The 27533-nt window shown below is 46.7% G+C and overlaps 1 protein-coding gene and 1 non-coding gene across 2 annotated transcripts in view; one reads left to right on the top strand and one right to left on the bottom strand.

Annotated features, from left to right (window-relative positions):
* Positions 1–26512, bottom strand: part of LOC119975913 (thioredoxin reductase-like selenoprotein T) — a 35026-nt gene extending 8514 nt beyond the window's left edge. Inside the window, exons 1-3 of the mRNA XM_038815852.1 lie at positions 26317–26512; positions 4872–4982; positions 2260–2386 (exon numbers count right to left, since the gene is read on the bottom strand). Coding sequence (XP_038671780.1) covers positions 2260–2386; positions 4872–4982; positions 26317–26450 — 372 coding nt within the window. The 5' untranslated portion in view covers positions 26451–26512. The remainder of the gene's footprint in view (positions 1–2259; positions 2387–4871; positions 4983–26316) is intronic.
* On the top strand, positions 10409–10608 carry LOC119976878. Its single transcript, XR_005463039.1, has one exon. It is a non-coding gene; the product is annotated as a U2 spliceosomal RNA (small nuclear RNA).
* Positions 26513–27533: the final 1021 nt, after the last annotated feature.

Raw genomic sequence — 27533 nt, 5'->3', positions numbered from 1 at the left:
CACAGTGCTGTGGCCAGCACCTTCAGAGGTAGTAAGCATGGTGGAGGGAAGAAAGAAAAGATTTGGAAAGAAACTCAAAGTTGACAGGGTCATGTTTTGATCATGTAAATGCATTAAAATCAGAGAGAAATCTTGGCACAGAAGCATCTCACATATGAAAAAGTTCAGAAAGATAAGGTTTTACGGGAAGAACTCCGTATGTTCTGTCCAGCCCAAGTCACTGTCCCTGTGGAGTTTTCACATTCTCCGTGTCTGCATGGGTGTCACCACCACAACCCAAAAAAGATGTGCCGGGTAGGTGAATTGGCCATGCTAAATGAGAGAATTGGATACTCTCCGTGTTCTATCAAAATATTCTGCCAAGAGGTCCTGGCCCAAATGTCTAATACACCTTAAATATTTAAGTTCCATCAAAAATACTTATTCACATAAATAATTACATGCCCCCTTGCCTGAAGCGGTCCATTTTGTTCAAGCCTGGAAAGCAGGCACCATCTGGTGGTAGGCAACAGTAGTAAAAGTTTAGCCGAGTGTTGTTCTGCTTCTACAACACAAACCAGACTGTCTTCTCTGGTTTTTAATGAGGAATGTCCATGCAGGTGGCCCTACCATTATCCGCTGATTGTGGCAGGAAAAGATCTCGGGTTTGCAGCAGCTACGGCAAGGAACTGTTTTACTCATTCACGAAATGTGGACATTGCGGGCGAAGCCAGCATTTATTGTCAATCCCCAATCACCCTTAAAGTGGCAATGAGCTGCCTTCTTCACCCACTGCAGTCCACGGGGTGCAGGTACACCCACATTAGGAAGGGAGTTCCAGGATTTTGACCCAGCGACAGTGGAGAAATAGAGATACATTTCCAAGTCAAGACAGCGGGTGACTTGGAGGGGAACTTCCAAGTGGTGGTGTTCCCATGCTACCCTTATCCTTCTAAACGGCTTGGAGCTATTGTCCAAGGAGACTTGGTGAGTTCCTACAGGGTAACTTGTAGATGTTGCACATTGCTGCCAGCCTGAGTCAGTGGTGGAGGGAATAAATGCATCTGGATAGGGTGTCAATCAAGTGGATGTCCTGGACGCCTCTTGCGTGCTGTTGGAGCTGTACTCATTCAGGCAAGTGTAGAGTATTCCATCACGCTCCACAGTCATAACCTGAAAGTGGTCAGGGCGGAAACTCTCATCATATTTTTAAAAATACGTTGATATGAACTTCAGATGCTATAACCCAAAGTTTGGGATTAAGCTGGGCTTTAGGCTGGCACAGAGATGATGGGCCAAACAGCCTCCTTCTATGCTGTAAATTTTCTAAGTTTCTACCTCAATACCACAAGAATCGTTTCAGTGACTTTGAGTAGAAGTTTAACAAATTTCCAGTCAATAACCTGTAGCAGGAAATTTGTAAATGATTTATTAATAGATGAACACAAATGCTATTTGCAGGATTGAGCAAGAGTAACCAAAAGTTAGTTCTCAAATGCTAAAACTAACATGTTGCACAACATGTAGAATCCACGATCTTGTAAACTGCTGAGTTACCAGTCTAAGTTAACTGCTGAGTTACCAGTCTAAGTTAACTGCTGAGTTACCAGTCTAAGTTAACTGCTGAGTTACTAGTCTAAGTTAACTGCTGAGTTACCAGTCTAAGTTATGCTTCTGTGGGCATGTGCCTCCAACCAAATGGCTCAAGAGGGACATTTGTATCTCTATTTTTTTTTTAAAAATTCATTCATGGGATGTGGATGTCCATCCCTAATTGCCCTTTAACGGAGTGGCTTCCTAGTTCATTTCAGAGGGCATTCAAGAGTCAATCACATTGCGATGGATCTGGAGTCACATGTAGACAAGGCCAGGGAAGGACACAGGCTCCCTTCCCTAAAGGAGATGAGTGAACCAGATGGGTTTTTACAACAATTGATGATGGTTTCATGGACACATTTATTTGACACAGATTTATTTTATTGAATTCAAATTCAAATCCGGGTCCCCTGATCTCTGGATTGTCAGTCCAGTGACAATACGATACCACCACCCCAGTCACTGTTTGCCCCTGGCATGAAAACTCAATGAAAAGAATGACTTGGAATTTTAAAAAATTACCCTAGTTAAGTCTCCTTAAACAACCCAGACTAGTCATGTTACACAAGTAGAGTATTTTTCAATACAAGCACAACTTACATTCTGATGCCCAAATTGTTTTTAAACATTTGAGGAGAAATTTTCTATATGTGTAGCAGTTTTTTTTCCTGCTACTATTTTTACCTTGTTCTGCTGACTCCAGTGCCAGATGCCAGGTGCTTCCATGCCCAAACTAGGAAAGGGGTCTTTACCAACTATAATTAGTCCTATTAAGACCAGCTTGAAGACTGATAGAAAGGATGCTACGTGTCTGTAAATAAGAAAATACAAAACAGTTGATGTGAAATGCTTTGCTGCATGTTATTTACATGGTCTTGCTTTCTATACTGTGCTCTGTCACATCGATACTAAGCCATCAGAAAAGAAAAAAAACAGGCTGCAAGTGACGGCTGGAGCACAGTCAAAGCTTCTCATCGGTCAGTTCATTGAACTACTGGATTAATAAGACATTCCATGAAAAATTGAGGAACAAATCATCACTCATCAAACACTAGTTTGACTCAGCGAAAGTACCCCCATTTTGGAGTCAAAGTTCTGAGTTCAATCCGTACTAATTCTGCATGTGCATTGCTTTATCTTTTGGGCAAGGCATTGTATGGAGATCCCATCTGCTTGAATAGTTAAGACATAAATAATCCCATGGCACTATTCAAAGAAGCAGACGGAGTTCTCAGTATCTTGGCCAACAATATCCCGTAGCAATAAGATATTTATTATTTCTTTAACTTTGCTATTTGAAGGGCGGCACGGTGGCGCAGTGGTTACCACTGCTGCATATGGCACTGTGGACTCTGGTTCAATCCCGGCCCCGGGTCACTGTCTGTGTGGAGTTTGCACATTCTCCCCGTGTCTGTGTGGGTTTCACCCCCACAACCCACCAGGTTAGGTGGATTGACACTTAAATTGGAAAAAGAAATTGGGTACTCTAAATTTAGAAACCGTACTGTGTAAATTTTGCTATGATGGTTGCTAACATGAAAGTGACTGCCTTTTCAAATAAAATGGCTACAAAATGCCTTCCAACATCCCAAGTCAAGGCTTCATTTTGTCTCCCAAAACTTTGTTCAGAGAGCATCCGGCTGCATTTTGGACACCTTTAAATTTCAGTCTCTGCTACCCTGCATGCCACATTTCAAGCATTTAGCCAACTTTGAACAAAAATGTTCTTCATACCAATTTAAAATCTCCTCTCCACTAAATATATATGTTCTCAGGTTTACACTCCTGGCTTACATTAGAAAGTAATATTTGACATTTATTGTATTTAGTATTTTTGCAAACATCAATGAGCCATTTATTACAGTTGCAGCTTCACACCTGGAATATCTCTGGTTGCATTTCCCTGCATGTTTATCATGATAGTAACCATAAATGAACACATTGTTCTGGGTCTGTGCAGTGAATGGCAAAGCTAAAGCATAGCTTAAGGAAATTTCACTCTTTTGACACTACATCTTCAACTTTTTAACAAAACAAACTATTTAGTAAATTTATCACCCTAAGAACATGATTGTTTCAAAAGTTTCTCTTGGTAACTTGATTCAAACCAACATTCAAAACATGTCTTTGATCAGTCAGTTAGATTAGCCAGGCCTTTACTAAATGCCCCAGTCAGTCAAAACCCTTCCGCAGATTTTATGCTCTGTCACCCTTGTTTTCATTATACAGCCACTTTTTTTTTGCCGTCTCACTAAATGGCAAAACTTATTTTCGGAGGAAATTACCTTCCACTTCAAACAGTTAGAAAAATTATAATCCAAACTCTACAGATATCGTTGAATTAATGGCCGTGATTTAATGGAAAAGTTTCTACGTATCATTCAGGTGGGTTTAGCTGGGGGTTTCTTCCCGGCTGTCGGCGAGTTTCCCACTGCTATCCAACCACACATTTTCGGGCCCTGGGAGTTTCTCTCCGGGCTAGACAACTTTTTCCATCACTGGGGAGCTGAACTTGCTGCCAGACCAGCTGCTCAGTGATCAGGCCATCATTTTGAAAGGGTGCCCTGATCTCTAAGTGAGCTCGAGGGTCCCCCACACCCCACACACGCATAGGCATTACCCCACATCCCCCAAGTGAGGACACTCCTCTGAGGGACCCCTTTTAGTGCCTTCAAATGCCCCCTTTCTGGCCCCTCCTAACAGGTTCCCACCTTCCAGAGGTCCTTCATCACTCCTTTCATGAGCATGGCCCCCCTCAGGCCCTGACCCTTGGCAGTGCCACCCAAGCACCTTGGCAGTGGGTTCTCACACCCACTTAGCCGTACGAGACATGGGTGCAATGAACATTGGGAAGCCTCTCTTGGCATCTGCAGGCCACGCCCCCTATTCAGGTGGGACGCGGCCAGTTGATCACACCAATGTCTCAAAAGACAAATTCATGTCTTCATATAAAAAGAAACTAAATATGCTTACAATGCTGACAGTGTATACTTGAACAGTTGGCTGGATGGCTGGTTCGTGATATGGAGTGACACCAATAGCATGGGTTCAATTCCCATATTGGCTGACGTGATCCATGAAGGCCTCGCCTTCTCAATCTTGCCTTGTCTCAGATGTGGTGACCCTCAAGTTAAATCGCCACCAGTCAGCTATCTCTCAAAGGGGATAGCACTTGAGCACTTGCCCCTCACCATCCAGGGAGACAGCTACCACAGTCGACGTTGGAGAAAGGGAAGTCACTTTTCCAAACAAAAGAACTCAACCATATTTAAAAAAAAACATAAAACAGAAATTACCTGTAGATAGGTTGTGGAAGGTAATTTTCTCCTTCAATACGGATGTCGGGATACCGCTGGTTAATAACCCGCGTATACTCCTCAAACACCTTCCTGTATCCTCAGGAGATACTGGTGAGAAAATAAATATAATTAGTTGAATGGACTAAATTATCTGTCACTGTAGGATGTCTTCTTTATATGTTGTTTTCTTTGGACATCAATGCAAAACTTTGAAGATTATGAGCTATCAAACCAGCTTTATAACATTAGCTTTATAATTGGCAGCTCTGCTGAAAGGTTTACGGATAATGACACTGCTCATTCAATACAACATAAGTCTGGAGCAGAAGGCGCCAAATCTGATGCATCTGCTGATCTCAATGTACTGGATTTAAATATTAACAAGGGTTTCCTATCCTGATGGTCATTAATTACTGATTCTGGTAATTGGACAGAGTCTGCTACACTGCTTTCCACGGTTGCATATTCCACATAGTCAAGAGAACGGACTAATATATCGATGCACCAGGAAGCTGCCAGCACGTCCCAGCAAGCATCAAGCATCTGCAGAAAAGGGGGATGGGGAGGAAATTGAACAAATGGCATAGGTTATAGTTACAGGCCACATGCTCTGCCCTCTGACATAGTGCAGTACAATCTAAAGAAGGGAACTACATAGTTTACATTATGAGAAAATGGACAAAGCAGCAAACTGAAAGTTTTTTTTGATTTCATTAATCATGAAACCACAAAAAACGAACAGAGGCAAAAAAAAGATTAAATACCGTTGAAATGAATAGGCTCTGCCAGTACATTACACATGGAAAACAAAACACTTGGATTCTTATTGCCACGGTGGCAAAAATAGCAAGCAGCCATCTAAATTACACATCAAAGACCAACACTCAGCATGGCAGCACAACAGATGCTGAAAGTGGAAAAAACATAGGTTCCAAATTATTATTTAATGTTGAGAGCATTGAGCCTGTGCCTAGTTCCTAACACGATCGACAGGGGAGAGATGAGTGACCAAGTGATGTTTTCTATTTACTGAGAAAGCCCATTTGGGCGGAGAGAATGTTAATTGCCTTCGGTAGTTGCACATCTGAAAACAGATGATCGCAGTGATGGTGCCTTGGTGTCCAGGTGATGGGAGGAAGAAAACTCAAATGCGTATCAGTAGCCTTTGCTCAGCATTTTCCAATTTTACAAAGTTATTTCTGTAGGTCCTTTTTTTATTGCGTTAAAAATTTGAGAAAGCTGGTGTGTAGGTTCCACACCAGGCCAAGGAGATGAAGTGAATCAGGAAGTGAATTTTTGGCAAGCATGAAAACTAACAAGCTGCTTTCGCACACATCATGTCGCTGCTTGATTAGAATGCTGGTAAATCAGGAGTTTGGATCCTTCATATCAAGAGTAACAGATCTGGCACATACTCAATGCAAGGGTGCAATAAAAATAAACCAAGGATTGAGAGTGTGGGGCTTGGTGGAGCCCGCGCGGGGTTGGTACTGGGGAAGTTGGTCTTTTGCCTGCAGTGGGGACCATCCTGCTAGCAGAATGCTAGGTTTTGGGGGGGGGGGGGGGGGGGGGGGGTTCTTGATCCTAGATTGGATCAGTCGTGTCCCAAGTCCTTGATGCTGTCAACGATGGCGAGAGAATTGTTGAGGTTTATGGAGTGGATGGGAGTTGTGAACCGTGTCAGTTTGGCAGGCCGAGGGTGAAGGAATTGTCGTTAATTTCTCATGTATTTTGGGTGTATTGGTTGGGACAGAGTACTCAGTGGTCATGATGTCAGATCATGCGCCGCATCTTGTGGACCTGTGCATAGAGAAGGGGCTCCCAGTGACCGCAGTGGAGGCTGGATGTGGGGTTGCTGGCCGATAAGGGAGATTTGTCAAAAGATAGGGGCAGCTATATGCACTTATGTTGAGCTCAATCAAAGTGAGGAAGTCTCAGCCTCCATGCTGTGGGAGGCGCTGAAGGTGGAATTAGGAGGGAGTTTATTTTGATCCGGCCACATAGTGATAAGGTGGAATGATTGGAAAGGCAGAGGTTGGTGAAGGTCATTCTAGCAGTGGACCAGAGGTATCGGCGACCCCTGTGGAGGGATTGAAGGAGAGGAAGAAGCTCAAGATGGAGTTCAGGCTTATGGCTGTGGGGAAGGCTGTGGAGCAGTTGCATCAGGCTACGGGGGCACTATACGAGAATGAGAAGGCCAGCAGGTCGCTTGCTCACCAGTTGAGGCGGCAGGTGGTGGCAAGGGAGATTGGGCGGATGAAGAATTTGGGGGGTTAGGGTGGTCACTGAGTCAGGGAAGGTGAATGGGGTATTTGAGGCCTTGTACTGTGGGCTATGCAGGTCAGAGTCCCTGGGGGGAGACTCGGGAGGTGGCTTTTGGGTGGCCTGGATTTTCCGGTGGTGAAGGAGGAGGGGTTGGGTGCTCCGATTGGGCTGGGGGAATTAATGGGATGCGTGAGTTCGATGCAGTCTGGGAAGGCTCTGGGTCCGGGCTGGTTCCCAGTGGAGTTTTATAAAAAACAGAATTGGGACTCCTTGTAGTAGAGATGTTCAACAAGTCGGTTGGCAAGGGGCAGCTTCTGCCCATATTGGCACAGGCATCAATTTCACTTATTTTGAAGCAGGATAAAGACCCAGAGGAGTGTGGATCGTATCAAAGAACAATATAGCACAGGAACAGACCCGTTGGCCCTCCAAGCCTGATACCACCCTTGGCTAAAACCCTCAGCATTTCCTAGAGCTGTATCCCTCCATACCCAACCTATCCATGTATTTGTCGAGGTGTCCTTTGAACACCGTTAATGTATCTGCTTCTACAACATCCCCTTGCAGCGCACTCCAGACACTCACCACCCTCGGTGTAGAAAACCTGCCTCGCACATCTCCTCTAAACCTTGCCCCCTAGTGACCGACCCCTCCACCCTGGGAAAGAGTGCCTGCCCATCCACTCCATCCATCTCCCCCACAATCTTGTAGACCCTCATCAGGTCGCCCCTCAAACTCCGTTGCACTAATGAAAACAGTCTGAGTCTATTCAGCCTCTCCGCATAGCTAACACGCTCCAGACCAGGCAACATCCTGGTAAACCTCCCCTGCACCCTCTCCAAAACCTCCAGATCCTTCCGATAGTGTGGCAACTAGAATTGTGCACATTATTCGTCCAATATCACTGTAGAATGTGGATGCAAAGTTGTTGGCTAAGGTGCTGGCGACACATATAGAGGACTGTGTGCCAGGGACAATAAATGAGGACCAAACAAGGTTCGTGAAGGGGCGGCAGTTGTCCGCTAACATTAGGAGGCTGTTAAATGTGGTTATGCCACCTCTGGGGGAGTCAGGATATGGAAGTGATACTATCTATGGACGGGATGAAGGCCATGTTGAGTGGGTTACTTGTTCAAGGTATTGGACGGTTTGGATTTGGGCAGGGATTAGGATGTTGTCCAGGGCCCCCATGGCAAGTGTTCACAAGAATATTAGCTTGAGGTATTTCAGCCAGGGAACAAGGCAAGGATGTCCATTGTCTGGGTTGCTTTTTGCGTTAGCAATCGAGCCGCTGGCAATGCCGCTTAGGGTTCAGCGGGGTGGACGGGTATTCGGAGCTAATGCTAATAATCATGATCAAAGCATTTGGGCCCCTGACTAGGTCTAAAATTGACAACTTAAATGTTGTTTAATACCAATGATCAGAAAGGCACTTATTTAATCTTTAGTTCAACTGTAATTTGAGGATTAAAGATAGGGCAAACTAATCAGCAGATATTGGGGTGGCACAGTGGCAAGCACCGCTGCCTCCATAGTGGGTAGCACTGTTGCTTCACAGCGCCAGGGTTCGAGGTTCTATTCCCGGCTTGGGTCACTGTGTGGAGTCTGCACGTTCTCCCTGTGTTTGCATGCGTTTTCTCCCACAAGTCCCGTAAGACGTGCTGTTAGGTGAAATCCAGGTTTATTTGAGAATCTAAAATCTGCATTATATTCTTTTACTATAAAATATATTTTTAATGCAAATTTGTGTTGAAGACACTGGGGAAATAATTATCCCAGGAAGTTTCTGACAGGGCAGACCATTACAGATGTTAAGAGATATACTGACCATATATGAGAAATGTTTAAGTGTCATTTGTACAAGATGTTTCTGAGAATATGAAAAGTGAGATTTGGATTAGCTCTAGTTCAAATATAGGTGTCAGTCTGAAAGTGGTTCGATCCAGGTAACAGACAATCCAACAGCTAACAGGTATCACATCTACAGATGCAGATCCCCAGACATTGCAGGAGACTGACTCAAGCATTTCAGGGGTTGGTGAGGCAACCGTCTCATCTGCACTTAATTTAGGAGGGTGAGGTAATCACAAAATGGTGGAATAACTGCTGATGATACAAATGGTGACAAGATAAACTGCATTTCTAAGATCCAAATGTAACGAGTGCTTAAAAAAAGCGGAAATCTATGTTTCTGTCTTTTACGTAGACTCAAAAGGGAGTTGCTGGAGGAAACAGGAGTGGCAGCTCACCAAACACAAACAACTCTTGATTTTTCAAGAAATAAGTAATATAAAACACCAGATAAACGAATAGAAGACATTTTTAAAAATGGATATTTGAATATCAAAGGAAATGATGAATATGAGATTGAAAAACTGGGCTTCAGGTGTGACATTGAAATTTGAGAACTAAAATGTTACTCGCAAAGTTGACAGAATCACCAGTTCTGAAAAAAGGGCTAGTCGCTCAAGCTTTAGGTTCTTTCTTTGATACATGTAATAATACAAAATAATGTATATGATACACTGGCTGATCAACAGCGAGTCATCCTGTCTGACCTGACTTGCTTGATTTCCTATGGGAAGCAAGAACAAACTAGGTACAGAATCAATTAGAATGTTGATGTTTCAGATCCTGCGTATGCCCTAGGCAACGTTACAGAAACTCTCACACATTTATAAATGCTTCTTTCCTACGTTCAGCTGCAACATATTCTCTGCTTTTCAAATAGTACCAGAGTAAAAGCTGAGCTTTATATCTTTCTTGCATACCTAAACATTTCTTTTTAATTTACAGTACCCAATTCATTTTTACCAATTAAGGGCAATTTAGCGTGGCCAATCCCCTCGCCTCCACATCCTTTGGGTTGTGGGGGCGAAACCCACGCAAACACAGGGAGAATGTGCAAACTCCACACGGGCAGTGACCCAGAGCCAGGATCGAACCTGGGACCTCGGCACCGTGAAGTATCAGGGCTACCCCACTGTGCCACCGTGCTGCCCCTACATACCAAAGCATAACTTGCGCTGTGTCTTACTCTGCCACTATATTACGGCATCAAGAATCAACAAGTTTACTTTGAAACGTGACGGAGCTAGGATCAACACAAACTATTTTGCTGTTTTTCCCCCAGCTTCTGCTCAAAATGAGATTTCTTTTCAACAAATGAGTTCTGAACCTTTAATACATTGCCATTGCCAATATTACAACAGTAACTACACTTTAGAAGTACTTAATTGTCTGTAAAGAACATAAGAAATGGAAGTAGGATCGCTTCTTGGCCTTTTGGCTAAGATCAAGTGTGGTATCTGCTCGGCCTTTTGGCTAAGATCTGGTATGTCTCTCTTCTGGGGACCATGAATTGGATTCAATTTGAATTGGTTTTTAGAGCAGGCAAGGAGCTGGATTAGGGGTTGACCCCTGTCCACACTCTGAGCCCTGGCTTTGTAACTCTGAAAAAGTAATTTATTTTAAAAAAAATGGATTTAGGCCATTCAACTTTTCAAGCTTGCTTTGCTATGTGATATAATTATGGCCAATCATCTACCTCAACTCCACATTCTTACATTATTCCCAAATCCCTTAAAATCCAAATAATTATCGGCTTCTAATCAACAACTGAACTTTCAACAGTCTTCCAGAGTGCAGAATAACAAAAATTCAAAACTTTGAGTGTAGAAATTTCACCTCGTTAATATTAAACACCATACCTCTTCAACTGAGACTAACCCCTGGTTTTAGACACCCTAACCAGAAGAATCACCCTCCCAGCATCTAGCCCTTTGATAATTTTATATCATCCAAAGATCTCTTGCTTCTAAATTCTATTGAGTATTGGCCTGATCTACTCAATTGCTCTTCAAACAAAATCCCCCCCCCCCCCCCCCCCCCCCCGCCCCCAAAGGCCCAGGTATCCTTCCGCAAAGGACAAGTACCCATAAGACTTGTTCACTCTTGGTACTCCAATCCCGTGGAAATGTTTTTCTAATTGTTTGCTAAACCTGCACATTTTGATTCTTGTACAAATGTCACCCAGATCCCTCCCAATACCACCATTTCTTAGTACCTCCATTCAAAGAAGGGTATGCTCTTCCAATTTTCTTTGGAAGTGGATAATTTCACACTATGGAACATAATTTTCGATCTGCCATGTTCTAGCCTATTCACGTCATCTGGTTATATATCTCTGCAACCTCAATGGGCTGAATGCCTCCTCATATGCCATAATGACTATGCATTCCCCTCAGTTTATTTATGCAACCTAATTTTGCATCTGCAGCAAACCTGGATACATTACACTCATTTAAGCTATCGATGTAACTTGCAAATGGGTGATGATTGGATTGGATTTGTTTATTGTCACGTGTACCGAGGTACAGTGAAAAGTATTTTTCTGGGAGCAGCTCAACAGATCATTAAGTACATGGGAAGAAAAGGGATTAAAAGAAAATACATAATAGGGCAACACAAGATATACAATGTAACTACATAAGCACCGGCATCAGATGAAGCATACAGGGTGTAGTGTTAATGAGTTCAGTCCATAAGGTGGTCATTTAGGAGTCTGGTGACAGTGGGGAAGAAGCTGTTTTTGAGTCTGTTCTCAGACTTCTGTATCTCCTGCCCAATGGAAGAAGTTGGAAGAGTGAGTAAGCCAGGTGGGAGGGATCTTTGATTATGCTGCCCGCTTTCCCCAGGCAGCGGGAGTTGTAGATGGAGTCAATGATGGGAGGCAGGTTTGTGTGATGGACTGGGCGGTATTCACGACTCTCTGAAGTTTTGTGCGGTCCTGGGCCAAGCAGTTGCCATACCAGGCTGTGATGCAGCCCGATAGGATGCTTTCTATGGTGCATCTGTAAAAGTTGGTCCGGGTTAATGTGGACATGCCGCATTTCCTTAGTTTCCTGAGTAAGTATAGGCGCTGTTGTGCTTTCTTGGTGGTAGTGTCGACGTGGGTGGACCAGGACACATTTTTGGAGATGTGCACCCCTAGGAATTTGAAACTGCTAACCATCTCCACCTCAGCTCCGTTGATGCTGACAGGGGTGTGTACAGTACTTTGCTTCCTGAAGTCAACGACCAGCTCTTTAGTTTTGCTGGCATTGAGGGAGAGATTGTTGTCGCTGCACCACTCCACTAGGTTCTCCATCTCCCTCCTGTATTCTGACTCGTCGTTATTCGAGATCCGGCCCATTATGGTTGTATCGTCAGCAAACTTGTAGATGGAGTTGGAACCAAGTTTTGCCACGCAGTTGTGTGTGTACAGGGAGTACAGGGAGAGATGCCCAAGTACCTGCAGTACCCCACTAGTTGCAGCATGACAGTCTGAAAATTACCTATTTATTCCTACTGTTTTCTGTCTGTTAACCAATTCTGAATCTATGCTAATATACTACTCCCAATCCCATGAACCCTACTTTTATACAACAACCTATTTTGTGGCACCTTATTCACTGCTTTTTGAAAGTTCAGATATGCTACAGCCACTGGTTCCCCCGCATCTGGCCCACTAATTACAACCTCAAAATCTCCAAAGGTTTCACTAACACGAGTTGGGATGTTCAAGGTTGTGAAAAGCACCATATAAAGTATTTTTTTAATGTTTAAAATTACCATCTTGCATGGCACGAACATGTAAAAAGGATGGGTAATATAAACCTGGCCTATGCACATACGGTGCAACTACAAGTACCATTTATCCACTCCTTAACCCATCAATCTCTTGGGAGAGGCTAAAAATAAACAAGAATCAATTTGACGCATGATGCATCAGAATCTACATCGCAAACATTGACCAAATTGGTCACATCCACCAGCCAAACAACTCCGAAGTCATCAAAATACATTTTTTTGAAAGAATTATTTCTGGAAAGATAGCAAAGTGACAAGAAAATATGCTGCCGTTTCAGCGAGCAAAAATGTTATTGATCTTGAAATTGCAACCCCAACTGCAAGCTCTACGATATTTAATCAAGCTGAAATGTTGGGGCTCCTGCTCACAGATTGCACTGCAGCTGCGGAGGGACTGTTTACTGTTCTGGAGCACACAGAGGGAGACTCCGCGTGTTGCTGGACTCTAACCATTCAGCACATTTATGCTCTGCGTGTATGAAGTATGGAAAGAATTTGTAAATAGCCTGCATGATGGTGGCACCTCATGGGCTGATTAAAGTAGATGCGGCATAAAATATAATTAGAACAATCTGGTTGCTCGTGTTGAAAAACATGGAAGGCCTGAGTCTCGGTTGTTATTTGAACTTCATTCCGCATCATTAGTCATGTTTTGCTGGTTCAGCTATTGGAGAATGTTTTTTTTTGCCAGGTGGAGGATGGGAGAGAAACCTTTTATAAAAGCTACTGGATCAGCCACTACATTTTACTCATGTAACCTCCTGAAATGAGTGAACTACGGCAAGTAAGAGATTTACGTTTCTGGCAATAGTGTTTATTTTAGTTTGCAAACTCAAGTTCATGCTTACAAAGAGAAAAATCTGACTATTTAGAGAACTGGGAACAAAGTTTATTGCATAAATCTACAGAATTATGCCGATTAGTAATCAGCTCAGTTAACGCGGACAATCCTTCTGCTTTCTCAACTTACTGACGGAGCCATGAAAGAAAAAAACAAGCAAGCATTGTCACAATACTGCTGCACTAACCAAAACATCTCAAGGTCTACAACAGCACCTGAAACTGAAAGCCTCAAAGCAGCTACATACTCGCTGATAATTGCACCCAGTGGAATCGAGTTGCGTCGTCAATGTCATCATGGAAGACAGCAATATGTTCTAGCCACAATGCCTAAATAATTATTGGGTCAAAAACCATTCTATAATTTGGCATGCAGGGTTTTTTTCCAAGAAGAAAGGCGGAGATATTGCTAGCCAAAATTGTAAATGGTTCCTTCTTCTCAGGTACTGTCCCCACTCCCTTTTAAATTTGCTGTCATCACTTGCAAATTACCACACTACTTGTGTCTTCTCTTTCAACTCCGGAGTCCTTATGTTTGTACATCTCTTGGACAGCAAGGCGGCGCAGTGGTTAGCACTACTGCCTCTCGGTGTCAAGGACCCGGGTTCATCCCGGCCCTGGGTCACTGTCCACGTGGAGTTTCCTCATTCTTCCCCTGTCTAGTGGGTTTCGCCCCCACAACCCAAAAAGATGTGTAGGATAGGTGAATTGGTCACGCTAATTTGCCCCTTAATTGGGGGGAAAAAAATTGGGTGCTCTAAATTAATTTTTTTTAATGTCTGCACGTCTCAAATCCACACCCATCTATCATGCGACTCTCAAATTCTCTAATCAGTTTGATTTGGGATATGGAATAGTTTGAATTAAAGTCCACCATGACTGTATCAGAATTTGGGCTCCTGCCGGGAAACATGTTTAGATATCTGCAGGTAAAGGCATTTGCTAGATGGCAGGTGGAGGGATTCCCTGCGCTCCCCGCGAAGGGGGTGAGTGACAGGGTGCTCTCGGGGGTCTGGGTCGGGGAGGGGAAGATATCCGATATCTACAAGCTTATGCAGGAGAAGGAAGAGGCGTCAGTAGAGGAGCTGAAAACGAAGTGGGAGGGGGAACTGGGGGAACAGATCGAAGACGGGACATGGGCTGATGCCCTGGAGAGGGTAAATTCTTCCTCCTCGTGTGCGCGGCTTAGCCTCATCCAATTCAAGGTGCTGCATAGGGCCCACATGACTGGGACGAGGATGAGTAGGTTCTTTGGGGGTGAAGATATCTTTGGGAGCCAGGTGCTCGGGGAGTCCAGCGAACCATGCCCATATGATCTGGGCATGCCCGGCATTGGAGGAGTTCTGGAAGGGGGTGGCGAGGACGGTGTCAAGGGTGGTGGGATCCAGGGTCAAGCCAGGATGGGGACTCGCGATCTTTGGGGTTGGGGTAGAGCCGGGAGTGCAGGAGGCGAAAGAGGCCGGTGTGCTGGCCTTTGCGTCCCTAGTAGCCCGGCGAAGGATTTTGCTACAGTGGAAGGACGCGAGGCCCCCAAGCGTGGAGACCTGGATCAATGACATGGCGGGTTTCATTAAGCTTGAGAAGGTTAAATTCGCCCTGAGAGGATCGGTGCAAGGGTTCTTTAAACGGTGGCAACCTTTCCTCGACTTTCTGGCTCAACGATAGGGTACTGGGACAGTAGCAGCAGCAACCCGGGGGGGGGGGGGGGGGGGGGGGGGGGGGGGGGGGGGGGAGAGAGACGTTGATTATGTTAGCTTATTTTATTTAAATTTGATTTATCTAATTTTAATTTATGGTTAAGTTCTCTTGTTTGGGGGGGGGGGGGGGGGCTGTTTGTGATTTTCATTAATGACTTGGATGAGGGAGTTAAAGGGTGGGTCAATAAATTTGCAGATGATACGAAGATTGGTGGAGTTGTGGATAGTGAGAAGGGCTGTTGTCGGCTGCAACGAGACATAGATAGGATGCAGAGCTGGGCTGAGAAGTGGCAGATGGAGTTTAACCCTGACAAGTGTGAGGTTGTCCATTTTGGAAGGACAAATATGAATGCGGAATACAAGGTTAACGGTAGGGTTCTTGGCAATGTAGAGGAGCAGAGAGATCTTGGGGTCTATGTTCATAGATCTTTGAAAGTTGCCACTCAAGTGGATAGAGCTGTGAAGAAGGCCTATGGTGTGCTAGCATTCATTAGCAGAGGGATTGAATTTAAGAGCCGTGAGGTGATGATGCAGCCGTACAAAACCTTGGTCAGGCCACATTTGGAGTACTGTGTGCAGTTCTGGTCACCTCATTTTAGGAAGGATGTGGAAGCTTTGGAAAAGGTGCAAAGGAGATTTACCAGGATGTTGCCTGGAATGGAGAGTAGGTCTTACGAGGAAAGGTTGAGGGTGCTAGGCCTTTTCTCATTAGAACAGAGAAGGATGAGGGGCGACTTGATAGAGGTTTATAAGATGATCAGGGGAATACATAGAGTAGACAGTCAGAGACTTTTTCCCCGGGTGGAACAAACCATTACAAGGGGACATAGATTTAAGGTAAATGGTGGAAGATATAGGGGGGATGTCAGAGGTAGGTTCTTTACCCAGAGAGTAGTGGGGGCACAGAATGCACTGCCTGTGGAAGTAGTTGAGTCGGAAACGTTAGGGACCTTCAAGCGGCTATTGGATAGGTACATGGATTAGGGTAGAATAATGGAGTGTAGATTAACTTGTTCTTAAGGGCATCACTGTAGCAATATGGATAGCACAATTGCTTCACAGCTCCAGGGTCCCAAGTTCGATTTCAACTTGGGTCACTGTCTGTGTGGAGTCTGCACATCCTCCCCGTGTGTGCGTGGGTTTCCTCCGGGTACTCCGGTTTCCTCCCACAGTCCAAAGATGTGCAGGTTGGGTGGATTGGCAATGATAAATTGCCCTTAGTGTCCAAAATTCTATGATCTATGATTAACCTAGGACAAAAGTTCAGCACAACATCGTGGGCGGAAGGGCCTGTTCTGTGCTGTATTTTTCTATCTATCTATCTTCATGGTCTGTAAAGTGGTAGCAATATTGAAGGTACCGCAATGGAGATATCCAACCAAGACCATGCAAGGTCAGGTGAATGTTAATGATCACAATGCATTATTCAAAAAAGAGCCAAAACCTCCTCCAGCATCCTGACCAATGTGCCCTGCTGTACCAATATAACCTTAAAATAGGTAATAAACTGGCCATCGCTGATGAAGGCTGTTTGATGCATTTCCCAAGTAACATCACCGCATTTTAATTTGTGAACTACAGATTCTTTATCAACGACTGATTCATAATCCCAATAAAAAGCTGGTCAAATTTGCAGATGATACCATCTACCCGATTCACAGAGCACCATTCAGGAAATACAAACTATGTAATTGGATATAAAATAGGTGAAATGTAATATAGGAAGTACTGCACACAAAGAAAAACTGCACAACATATGCACTAAAATGTTGTCAAAAAAGCCAAGAGATTCGGATTTTAGCTGATACATCCAGGCACTTTACAGCGGCAGTCAATGAAACCAGAATGCTCAACTCCATGAAGCACAAATCACAGGAAGTCACACTCAAACCACGTACTGTTTTGGTCAGACCACACCTTCCATACTGTGGAGTTTTCTGAATACTGAGGCACAAAAGTGATATTCAAGACCTGAAGACAGCCAAGGGAAGACACATCAGCTGATTCCTAGCGTAATTAGTACGAGGAAAGAGGAGAAAGGTAGCTTGAAAAAAGAACTAAACTGAAAGAGGCACACAAAAGCTGGTAAAATGGTATGGAAATCATTTCAAACTAGATGAAGAAAATAGAAACTTCAAACTAATAAAAAGTACATTTAGATTCACTGCCAGAAGTAATTATTTGTACAAAAAAAAACATAGAACATAGAACGATACAGCGCAGTACAGGCCCTTCGGCCCTCGATGTTGCACCGACATGGAAAAAATCTAAAGGCCATCTAACCTACACTATGCCCTTATCATCCATATGCTTATCCAATAAATTTTTTAATGCCCTCAATGTTGGCGTGTTCACTACTGTTGCAGGTAGGGCATTCCACGGCCTCACCACTCTTTGCGTAAAAAACCCACCTCTGACCTCTGTCCTATATCTATTACCCCTCAATTTAAGGCTATGTCCCCTCGTGCTAGCCACCTCCATCCGCGGGAGAAGGCTCTCGCTGTCCACCCTATCTAACCCTCCGATCATTTTGTATGCCTCTATTAAGTCACCTCTTAACCTTCTTCTCTCTAACGAAAACAACCTCAAGTCCATCAGCCTTTCCTCATAAGATTTTCCCTCCATACCAGGCAACATCCTGGTAAATCTCCTCTGCACCCGTTCCAAAGCTTCCACGTCCTTCCTATAATGAGGCGACCAGAACTGTACGCAATACTCCAAATGCGGCCGTACTAGAGTTTTGTACAACTGCAACATGACCTCATGGCTCCGGAACTCAATCCCTCTACCAATAAAGGCCAACACACCATAGGCCTTCTTCACAACCCTTCACATCAAATGGAATAAACTTGTTCAGAAATTACTGAACAAATAATGACTAGTAGTCATGTAGTCACCTTCTACCATTCTGGTAACTGTATGATACAACAATAATTGAGCTGTTGAGTAGTGGAAGTGAAAACTTTGGGAATATTTATAACTGGATGCTGCAATAGGGAGGGGAAGGAAACAAATATAGACCTTCTTGGATGGATGAACTTTAAGGAAACCTAATTCATATTTAATTGAAGATCTGATTAGAGACAATATGGGTGGCATGGTGGCACAGTATCTAGCACTGCTGCCTCAGCGGCAGGTACCCGGGTTCAATTCCCAGCGAGGGACTGTGCGGAGTCTGCACGTTCTCCTCGTGTCTGTGTGGGTTTCCTCCGGGTGCTCCGGTTTCCTCCCATAAGTCACAAAAGACATAATTATTAGGTGAATTGGAAATTCTGAATTCTCTCTCTGTGTACCCGAACAGGCGACTTGGGGATTTTCACAGTAATTTCATTGCAGTGTTAATGTAAGCCTATTTGTGACACTAAGCAATATTATGATACCAAGCCACCAAAAGAGGAAATTTTCTTCTGATTTTTGTGTCCTAATTTAGTGGGTGCCTGTTAACAACAGATTTCATAGTAAAAATCATGTGTACAGCATTCAACCCAGTTTATTCCACAATGTAAATAGGCACACTATATATGTAAACAAATTCACCATTTTACCAATGTTCATATGCCTTTTTCAGATTAGTGATTAGTCACTGTGTTTCGCTGGTCTTTCCACATCGCTCTCATGTTAAGAATCAGCTCTGTAGCTCTTTCCTCATGTTTACCAACGTACAGAAATGTTCATGTGTAAAAGACAAGGCTGATAGAAGAATCAGAATTTATTAGTAATATACCTTCAATTCACAGTGAGGTAGAGAGAGCAAGTGAACAGTTGGCTTTATTAGTCATGAACTTGCCTAGCCAAAGTCAGTAGTACAGATGAATGCCACCCACAAGAGGTCGGCCTATATATGGCCCCGGTGTGGGCAGAGCCAGAGGCGGCGCCATACCGGGGTTACAGTACCTGGAAGCAGTTCATATCACCACTTCCAGGTCATAGGTCACAGGTTATGGCATCATGCATGCATTATGGTGAATACGTTCACCACATTCACCCCCTGCTAAAAACATCAAGTCCAGCGGGGGTGACGTGGGGTCATTACATCTTCAGTCTATCTGGAGGCCGGATCGTTCTCTTCGACCTCCGCAGCTATCGCAGGTGGTGACTCCAGGGGCGCTGTGTCTGGAGCTTGAGCCTCAGTCCGGGGTGTCGGAGACAATTGGGATGCGGAGGTAGGGTGGGGGGGTGATAGGGTGGCGGCAGTGTCAGCGTGGGACAATACAGGAGACCCAGGGGAGTATACGGGGCGCTGTGGATGGTAGCGGGCGGGGGAAACGGGGGAGGGGGGTGATGCGGGGGGGGGGGGGGGGGGGGGGGGCCACGACCCATAGGGAGACCGTATCTTGCCGTCCGTCCAGGTGCATGATGTAAGCGTACTGGGGGTTAGCGTGGAGCAGCTGGACCCTCTCAACCAGGGGATCGGTCTGATGGCTCCTCATGTGCCTCCAGAGAAGGACTGGTCCCGGAGTTTTCAGCCAAGATGGAAGCGAGACCCCGGAGATGGACTTCCTGGGGAAGATAAACAAACGATCGTGAGGGGTCTCGTTCGTGGCCGTGCAGAGGAGCAATCTGATGCCGTGGAGGGCGTCAGGGAGGACCTCCTGCCAGCGGGGAATGGGGAGACTTCTAGACCCAAGGGCCAGAAGAACGGCCTTCCACACCGTTGCGTTTTCCCTCTCCACATGCCCGTTTCCCTGCGGGGTATAGCTCGTAGTCCTGCTCGAGGCGATGCCTTTGTTGAGCAGGTACTGATGCAGCTCATCGCTCATGAACGATGTGCCCTGGTCACTGTGGGTGTAGGCAGGGAAACCGAACAGCGTGAAGATGCTGTGCAGCGCCTTTATTACGGTGGCTGAGGTCATGCTTATGTTTATGCTGGCCAATGCTTATGTAGTTACATTGTATAACTTGTGTTGCCCTATTATGTATTTTCTTGAATTTTGTTTAATTCCCTTTTCTTCCCATGTACTGAATGATCTGTTGAGCTGCTTGCAGAAAAATAGTTTTCACTGTATCTCGGTACACGTGACAATAAACAAATCCAATCCAATGTTGGGGCAGGGGACGGTGCAGGGGAAGGAGGAGTACTCATCGATGACGGTGAGAAAGTATATATTCCGGTTGGTGGAAGGGTGGGGCCCTTTGAAGTCAATACTTAGGCGCTCATAGGGCCGGGAGGCCTTTACCAGGTGGGCCTCGTCTGGCCGGTAGAAGTGCGGTTTGCACTCCGCGCAGACTTGGCAGTCCCTGGTCATGGCCTTGACCTCCTCGGAGAAGGGCAGATTGCGGGCCTTAATTAAGTGGGTGAGCCGGGTGACCCCCGGGTGGCAGAGGTCATTGTGGATAGCCCGAATTTGGTCATCTTGCGCGCTGGCGCATGTGCCGTGGGACAGGGCATCTGGGGGCTCGTTGAGCTTCCCAGGACGATACTTGCTATTGTAGTTGTAGGTGGAGAGTTCGATCCTCCACCTCAAGATTTTATCATTTTTTATTTTGCCCCGTTGTGCGTTGTCGAACATGAAGGCTACCGATCATTGACGAGAGTAAACCTCCTACCGGCTAGGTAGTTCCTCCAGTGCCGCACGGCTTCCACTGTGACTTGTGCTTCCTTCTCGACCGAGGGATGTCGAATTTTGGAAGCGTGGAGGGTCCTAGAGAAAAATGCTACTGGCCTGCCCACCTGGCTGAGTGTGGCGGCCAGTGCGACGTCTGACGCGTCGCTCTCTACCTGAAAAGGGATGGACTCGTCCACCGCGTGCATTGCAGCCTTGGTAATATCGGCCTTGATGCGGCTGAAGGTCGCGCGGGCCTCATCCGTCAGGGGTAAAGTGATTGGTTGAAGAAGTGGGTGGGCTTTGTCCCCATAGTTGAGGACCCACTGGGCGCAGTAGAACAGCCCCAAGCATCGTTTTAAGGCCTTGAGGCTGTGGGGAGGGGGAGTTCTGTGAGGGGACGCATACGGTCAGGGTCGGGCCCTAGGACTCCGTTCTCCACGACATAGCCGAGGATGGCTAGTCAGGTAGTACGAAAGACACATTTTTCTTTGTTGTATGTGAGATTGAGATATTGGGCGGCCTGGAGGAACCTCTGGAGGTTGGCGTCATGGTCCTGCTGGTCATGGCCGCAGATGGTTACATTGTCCAAGTACGGGTATGTAGCCCGCAAACCGTACTGCGCAATCTGGTTGACCATCTCCGCTATGCGGGGACGGGGGTATGCATCGAGTTGCGTGAATCGGTTAATTGTCTGGCTGTAGCCCACAACCATCCGATTAGTTTCCCCGGTCCGGACGACCACCACCTGCACTCTCCAGGGGCTGTTGCTGGCCTCGATGATCCCTTCACTCAACAGGCGCTGGACCTCCGACTTGATAAACGTCATGTCCAGCGAACTGTACCGGCTGCTCCTGGTGGCGATGGGCTTACAGTTAGGAGTACTGTTCGCAAAAAGTGAGGAGTGGGAGTGGGGGGGGGGGGGGACCTTGAGGGCCGCAAGGCTGCACACCTTGAGGGGCGGGGGGGTGGGGGTGCAAGGGTCCGCCAAACTGTAGGGTCAGGCTTCAGTGGTTACAGTGAAAGTCCAATCCGAGCAGTAGGGGGGCGCAGAGGTGGGGGAGGACATAGAGCTTAAAACGAGTGTACTCTGCGCCTTGCATCACGAGACTGGCGATACAGTACCCCCGGATCTGAACCAGATAGGGCCCAGAGGCAAGTGAGATTGTTTGGGAGGCTGGGTAGGTACGGAGGGAGCAGTGCCTTACCGTGTCAGCGTGGACAAAGCTCTCTGTGCTCCTGGATTCGAAAAGACAGGGGGTCTCGTGCCCGTTGACCCTGATGACCATCAAGGAGTTCTTCAGCTGCTTTCTATGCGACTGGTCGAGGGTGACTGCACCCAGCTGCGCGTAGCCTGTGTGGTCAGTGGAGTCACAAGATGGCGGCCCCCATGAGTCGCACGTCTCTCATGAGTCGGGCTGGGGCAAAGGTGGCAACCGAGATGGCCATCCCCATCGGTCTCACGTGCCGGTCGGTGCCGGGGCCGGCGGCCTCCATGAGTCGCACGTGTCGGTCAGTGTTGGGGCTGGTGACCAAGATGGCGGCCTCCACAAGTCGCACGATGCCAAATCTGACAGAGGAGTTCCGTCTGGGCAGGCACGCAGCCGCATTGCTGGGTCTGTGGGTCTGCGAGTCCATGGGTCGGACCTGGTGTGTTTTCGATTTCTGGGCCTTAGGCAGGCCCAGACAGACTCTAGCGAAGTGCCCCTTCTTCCCCACAATCACTACACGTTGCTGTGCAGGCTGGGTAGCGCTTCTGGAGGTGTTGGCCCTGACCGCAGAAGTAGCACTGTGGTTCCCCGGGCTGGGCTGGCAGACGCGCAGCACAGGCCTGCGACGTAGTTGGGTCTGACGGGGGTCGCGACGAGGGTGTCCACGAGGGGTTCGGCAGGCCTGCGGGGAATGCGCTGAGGTTCTGGTAGGCCACCTCTAGTGAGGTCGCTAGCTTTACCGTTTCCCGCAGGTCGGAGGTCCCATTTTCCCGCAGGCGCTGCCGGATATAGTTCGAGCAGACCCCCGCCACGTAGGTGTCCCGGATCTGTGAGTTCATATGTTCCTCCGCCGTAATATATCGATAGCTGCAGTTCCTCGCGAATAGAGTCAGGGTTTCGAGATACTCGTCCAGCGATTCTCCGGCACGTTGACGGCGAGTAGCGAGGTGGTGTCTGGCGAACACCTCATTTAGGGGATTCACGAAATGTGCCTTGAGAGTTTCGACCGCCGCCTCATATGTGGCTGCTCTTTCGATCATTACCGAGATTCGATGGCTCACCGGGGCATGGAGGAGTCGCAGCTCGAGTCTCTGTGGGAAGCGTTGTGGAGGAGTCGAGGTAGGCCTCGAAGCATCGGAGCCAATGTTTAAATATTGCCTTGGCTTCGGACATGCGGGCGTTGAGTTCGAGCCTGTGTGGCTTTAGAACAGCTTCCATAGTGCTGTCGATGACTAATAAATTGATATACCTTCAATTCAGTGAGGCAGAGAGAGCAAGAGGCTTTATTTGTCATGCCAGAGTCAGTAGTACAGATGAATGCCGCCCACAAGAGGTTGGCCTATATATAGCCCCGGTATGGGGAGAGCAAGAGGCGAAGCCATACCAGGGTTACAGGACAGTACCTGGAAGCATTCATATCACCATTTCCAGGTCATAGGTCACAGGTTATGGGATCATGCAGGTATTATGGTGGATACATTCACCACAATTAGATTAAAACAAATGATTCTGGGGAGACTTACACAGGTCAGATGCTGAGAGATGTTTCCCGGGTGGGGAAATCAAGAACTTGGCAGGTGAGGGAAGTGATACAGCATCTCCCATTTAAGGCAGTTATGCAGAGCAATTTCTTCTCTTGAGTCCTGACTTCTCAGTCCATAAGACCGTAAGATATAGGAGCAGAATTAGGCCATTCAGCCCATCAAATCTGCTCCACCATTCAATCATGGCTGATATATTCCTCATCCCCATTCTCCTGCGTTCTCCCTATAACCCCCTTATTAATCAGAAATTCCATATTAATCAAGAACACCAGATTTCTCTTTGAGGTGCTGTTACCTACAGGGCTACAGACAAAGAGCTGTAAGGTGGAATTAGACAGAATAGTTCTTTCTTAGAACACAAGAACTAGAAACAAGGGTGGGCAATTTAATCTCTCGAGCCTGCTCCATCATCCAATATGATCATAGCTGATCTCATGGCCTCAATTCCACCATCCTGCCCTTTCGCCGTAAATCGACACGGTAGCACAGTTGCTTCACAGCGCCAGGGACCCAGGTTCAATTCCCAGCTTGGGTCACTGTGCAGAGTCTGCACGTTCTCCCCATGTCTGTGTGGCTTTCCTCCCACAAGTCCCAAAAGACGTGCTTGTTAGGTGAATTGGACATTCTGAATTCTCCCTGTGTACCCAAACAGGTAACTTAGTGAGGCTACTAGGGGATTTTCACAGTAACTTCATTGCAGTGTTAATGTAAGCCTACTTGTGACACTAATAAACATTATAATAATCCTTCAACCCATCACTAATTAAAAATCTGTCTAAATCCTCCTTAAATTTACTCTCTGCCTCAGCATCCACACACTCTGGGGTAGAGAATTCCACAGATTCACAACCCTTTGGGAGAAGTAGTTTCTCATCTCTAAAATTTTCTATCCCTTGTTCTGAGATGATGACCTCTCATTTTAGAATGCCCCACAAGAGGAATCATCCACTCCACGTCTACTTTATCCATTCCTCATTTCCTCAATTTGATCTCCCCTAATTCTTCTAAGCTCTCTTCATAAGACAACCCCCTCATCTCTGGGATGATCTGGTGAAGCTCCTCTGAACTGCCACCAATGTCACTACATCTTTCCTCAAATAAGGGGACCAAAACTGCACAATACTCCAGGTGTGTTCTCACCAATGACTTGTAGAGTTGCAGTCATCAGAATTCACTTTTCCCGCTGGCAGCACAGCTTCACCCATGGGTTTCAAGACACGTGGGGGTTATTTGATTGGGAAGTCACATTGACAAGCGGCAGGAGGATAGAATCCCACACCCAGCAAACTGCTCATGGCCGAGAAACACATGGCTGGGGGACTGGAGAAGCCTAGAGACTCATTAGCCTTTGACATTCTCTCCCCCAGTGGGTAGTGGAGGCTGGGTCATTGAATTTATTCAAGGTGAAGTTAGGCAGATTTGTGATCGCCAAGTGAGTCAAAGGTTATGGGCGGCCGACAGGAAAGTGCAGTTAAGGCCACAGTCAGATCAGCCTGTGATCTTGTTGAAGGACTGATGGACCAAATTGCCTACACTTGCTCCAATTTCACATACTCTTATTTTTAGTCTCTATGTGTTAAAATACTGATGTGTTAGAATGTATTATGCTTTGGAAATTTCCAAATATTAAGTTACCCCAACCTTTCAACTTTGCTCTCATGTTAAGAATCAGGTCTTCCACAAGGGCAGCATGGTGGCAGTGGTTAGCACTGTTGCCTCAACAGCACCACGGACCCAGGTTCAACTCTGATCTTGGGTGATTGTGGAGCTTGCACATTCTCCCCCGTGTCTGTGTGGATTTCCTCTGGGTGCTCCGGTTTCCTCCCACAGTTCAAAGATGTGCAGGTTAGGTGGATTGTCTGTTCTAAATTGCCCCTTCATGTCTAAAGGTAGGTGTGGTTACAGGGGACTGGGTTTAGCATAGGAGTGCTTTCAGAGGGTCGGTGCAGACTTGATGGGCCGAATGGCCTCCCTCTGCACTGCAGAGATTGGTTTAGCTCAGTTGGCTAGACAGCTGGTTCATGATGCAGAGCCCCGCTTCAATTCCCGTACTGGCTGCGGTTATTCATGAATAATAATAATTGCTTATTGTCACAAGTAGGCTTCAATGAAGTTATTGTGAAAAGCCCCTAGTCGCCACACTCCAGCACCTGTTCGGGGAGGCTGGTATGGGAATTGAACCATGCTGCTGGCCTGCTTTCAAAGCCAGCGATTTAGCCCAGTGTGCTAAACCAGCCCCATAAACCAGATGTATACGAATTTGATTGAAAAATCAAAACTTACTGGATAAATAATTAATTTTAGCCAGGGGAATGCATCGATGTATTTAAAATAAAAGTTAAATCTTACAATACACACATCTTTTCCCAAAATAGTAAATGAAATTATAGTGAGCAAAATAAATTAGTCAACACAATGCAAAATATAAAAATCAGTTAACAAGATGTGAAATATAAACTCAATTCCATACTCAGATTGTATTTGTAGTCCCTCTCCTGTCAGCATCTTATGCAATCCCTTCCCCCGCCCTGCCCCAGGACCAGTGTCAGCACCACTTACACTCAGCCACTTCCTACCCGGGGCTCGGGCCTAGCGCCTCTCCAAGCTGAGCCCTGGCCTCTGAGTGAGCGTGAGTGACCGGCGAGCCCTGAAGACGCGCCAGACACTCCCCGCGCCCCCCGGAGCCAGGCCAGGCCAGGCCACTCACTCACCAGATCTGGAAGCGCAACACCGGCCCGGTGACATACTGCATCTTCAGCCGCTTGTCGGCCAGCCCTTGGCCCAAGTTGCCCAAGCAGGTGAAGGCGAGCAGCAGGAAAGAGAGCGCGACGGTGCCTGGCGCCATTCTCGCTGCGGATCCAGTGCCGTCACCGCGGAGACCGAGCCGGAGGGGGGGCGAGATGCGCCTGCGCGGGTGCCGTCCCCGCCCAGCCGGAGGGGAGGCTGTGCGCCTGCGCGGGTGCCGTCCCCGCCCAGCCGGAGGGGAGGCTGTGCGCCTGCGCGGGTGCCGTCACCGCCCAGCCGGAGGGGAGCCTGCGCGGCTGGCCGGGCAGCACGTGACTCAATCCAGAAAGCTGCAACTTTGAACCCCCTCCACTCCACATTCAGTCTCACTGTTCAATAACTACCCCCCCCCCCTTCCTTCCACACTCACTGTTCAATAACTTGACCTGTGTATGTAGATGAAATGGATAAATACTTGAAAAGGAAACAAAAATGCCAAGCTATGAATAAAGGGATCAAAGCAAAGTGGGAGGAAGAGTTGGGAGAGGATATGGAGGAGGGGTTCTGGCGTGAGGTGCTCCGGAGAGTGAATGCCTCCACCTCGTGTGCGAGGTTGGGGCTGATACAGCTGAAGGTGGTGTACAGAGCACACCTCACAAGGGCAAGGATGAGCCGGCTCTTTGAGGGACTAGAAGATGTCGGATGGTGATGACCAACACGAGGGGACATAGCTTTAAATTGAGGGGTGGTAGATATAGGACAGATGTCAGAGGCCGTTTCTTTACTCAGAGAGTAGTAGGGGTGTGGAACGCCCTGCCTGCAACAGTAGTAGACTCGCCAAATTTAAGGGCATTTAAGTGGTCACTGGATAGACATATGGATGAAAATGGAATAGTGTAGGTCAGATAGGCTTCAGATGGTTTCACGGGTCGGTGCAACATCGAGGGCCGAAGGGCCCGTACTGCGCTGTAATGTTCTATGTTCTATGTATGTGAACGTTGCGGGGGGCCCCCGCTAACCACGTTCATATGTTTTGGTCCTGTCCAAAGCTGGAGGATTACTGGAAGGAGGTTTTTAGGATAATTTCTAAAGTGGTGCACGTGAAACTGGCCCCAGGTCCCCGGGAGGCCATTTTCGGGGTGTCGGACCTGCCAGGGTTGGAAACGGGTGCGGAGGCAGATGTTGTAGCCTTCACCTCGTTGAT

This window comes from Scyliorhinus canicula, chromosome 13, assembly GCF_902713615.1.
Source record: "Scyliorhinus canicula chromosome 13, sScyCan1.1, whole genome shotgun sequence".
Classification (NCBI taxonomy): domain Eukaryota; kingdom Metazoa; phylum Chordata; class Chondrichthyes; order Carcharhiniformes; family Scyliorhinidae; genus Scyliorhinus; species Scyliorhinus canicula.
Note: the sequence above shows the minus strand (reverse complement) of the source record. Positions and strands in the feature narration are given on the sequence as shown.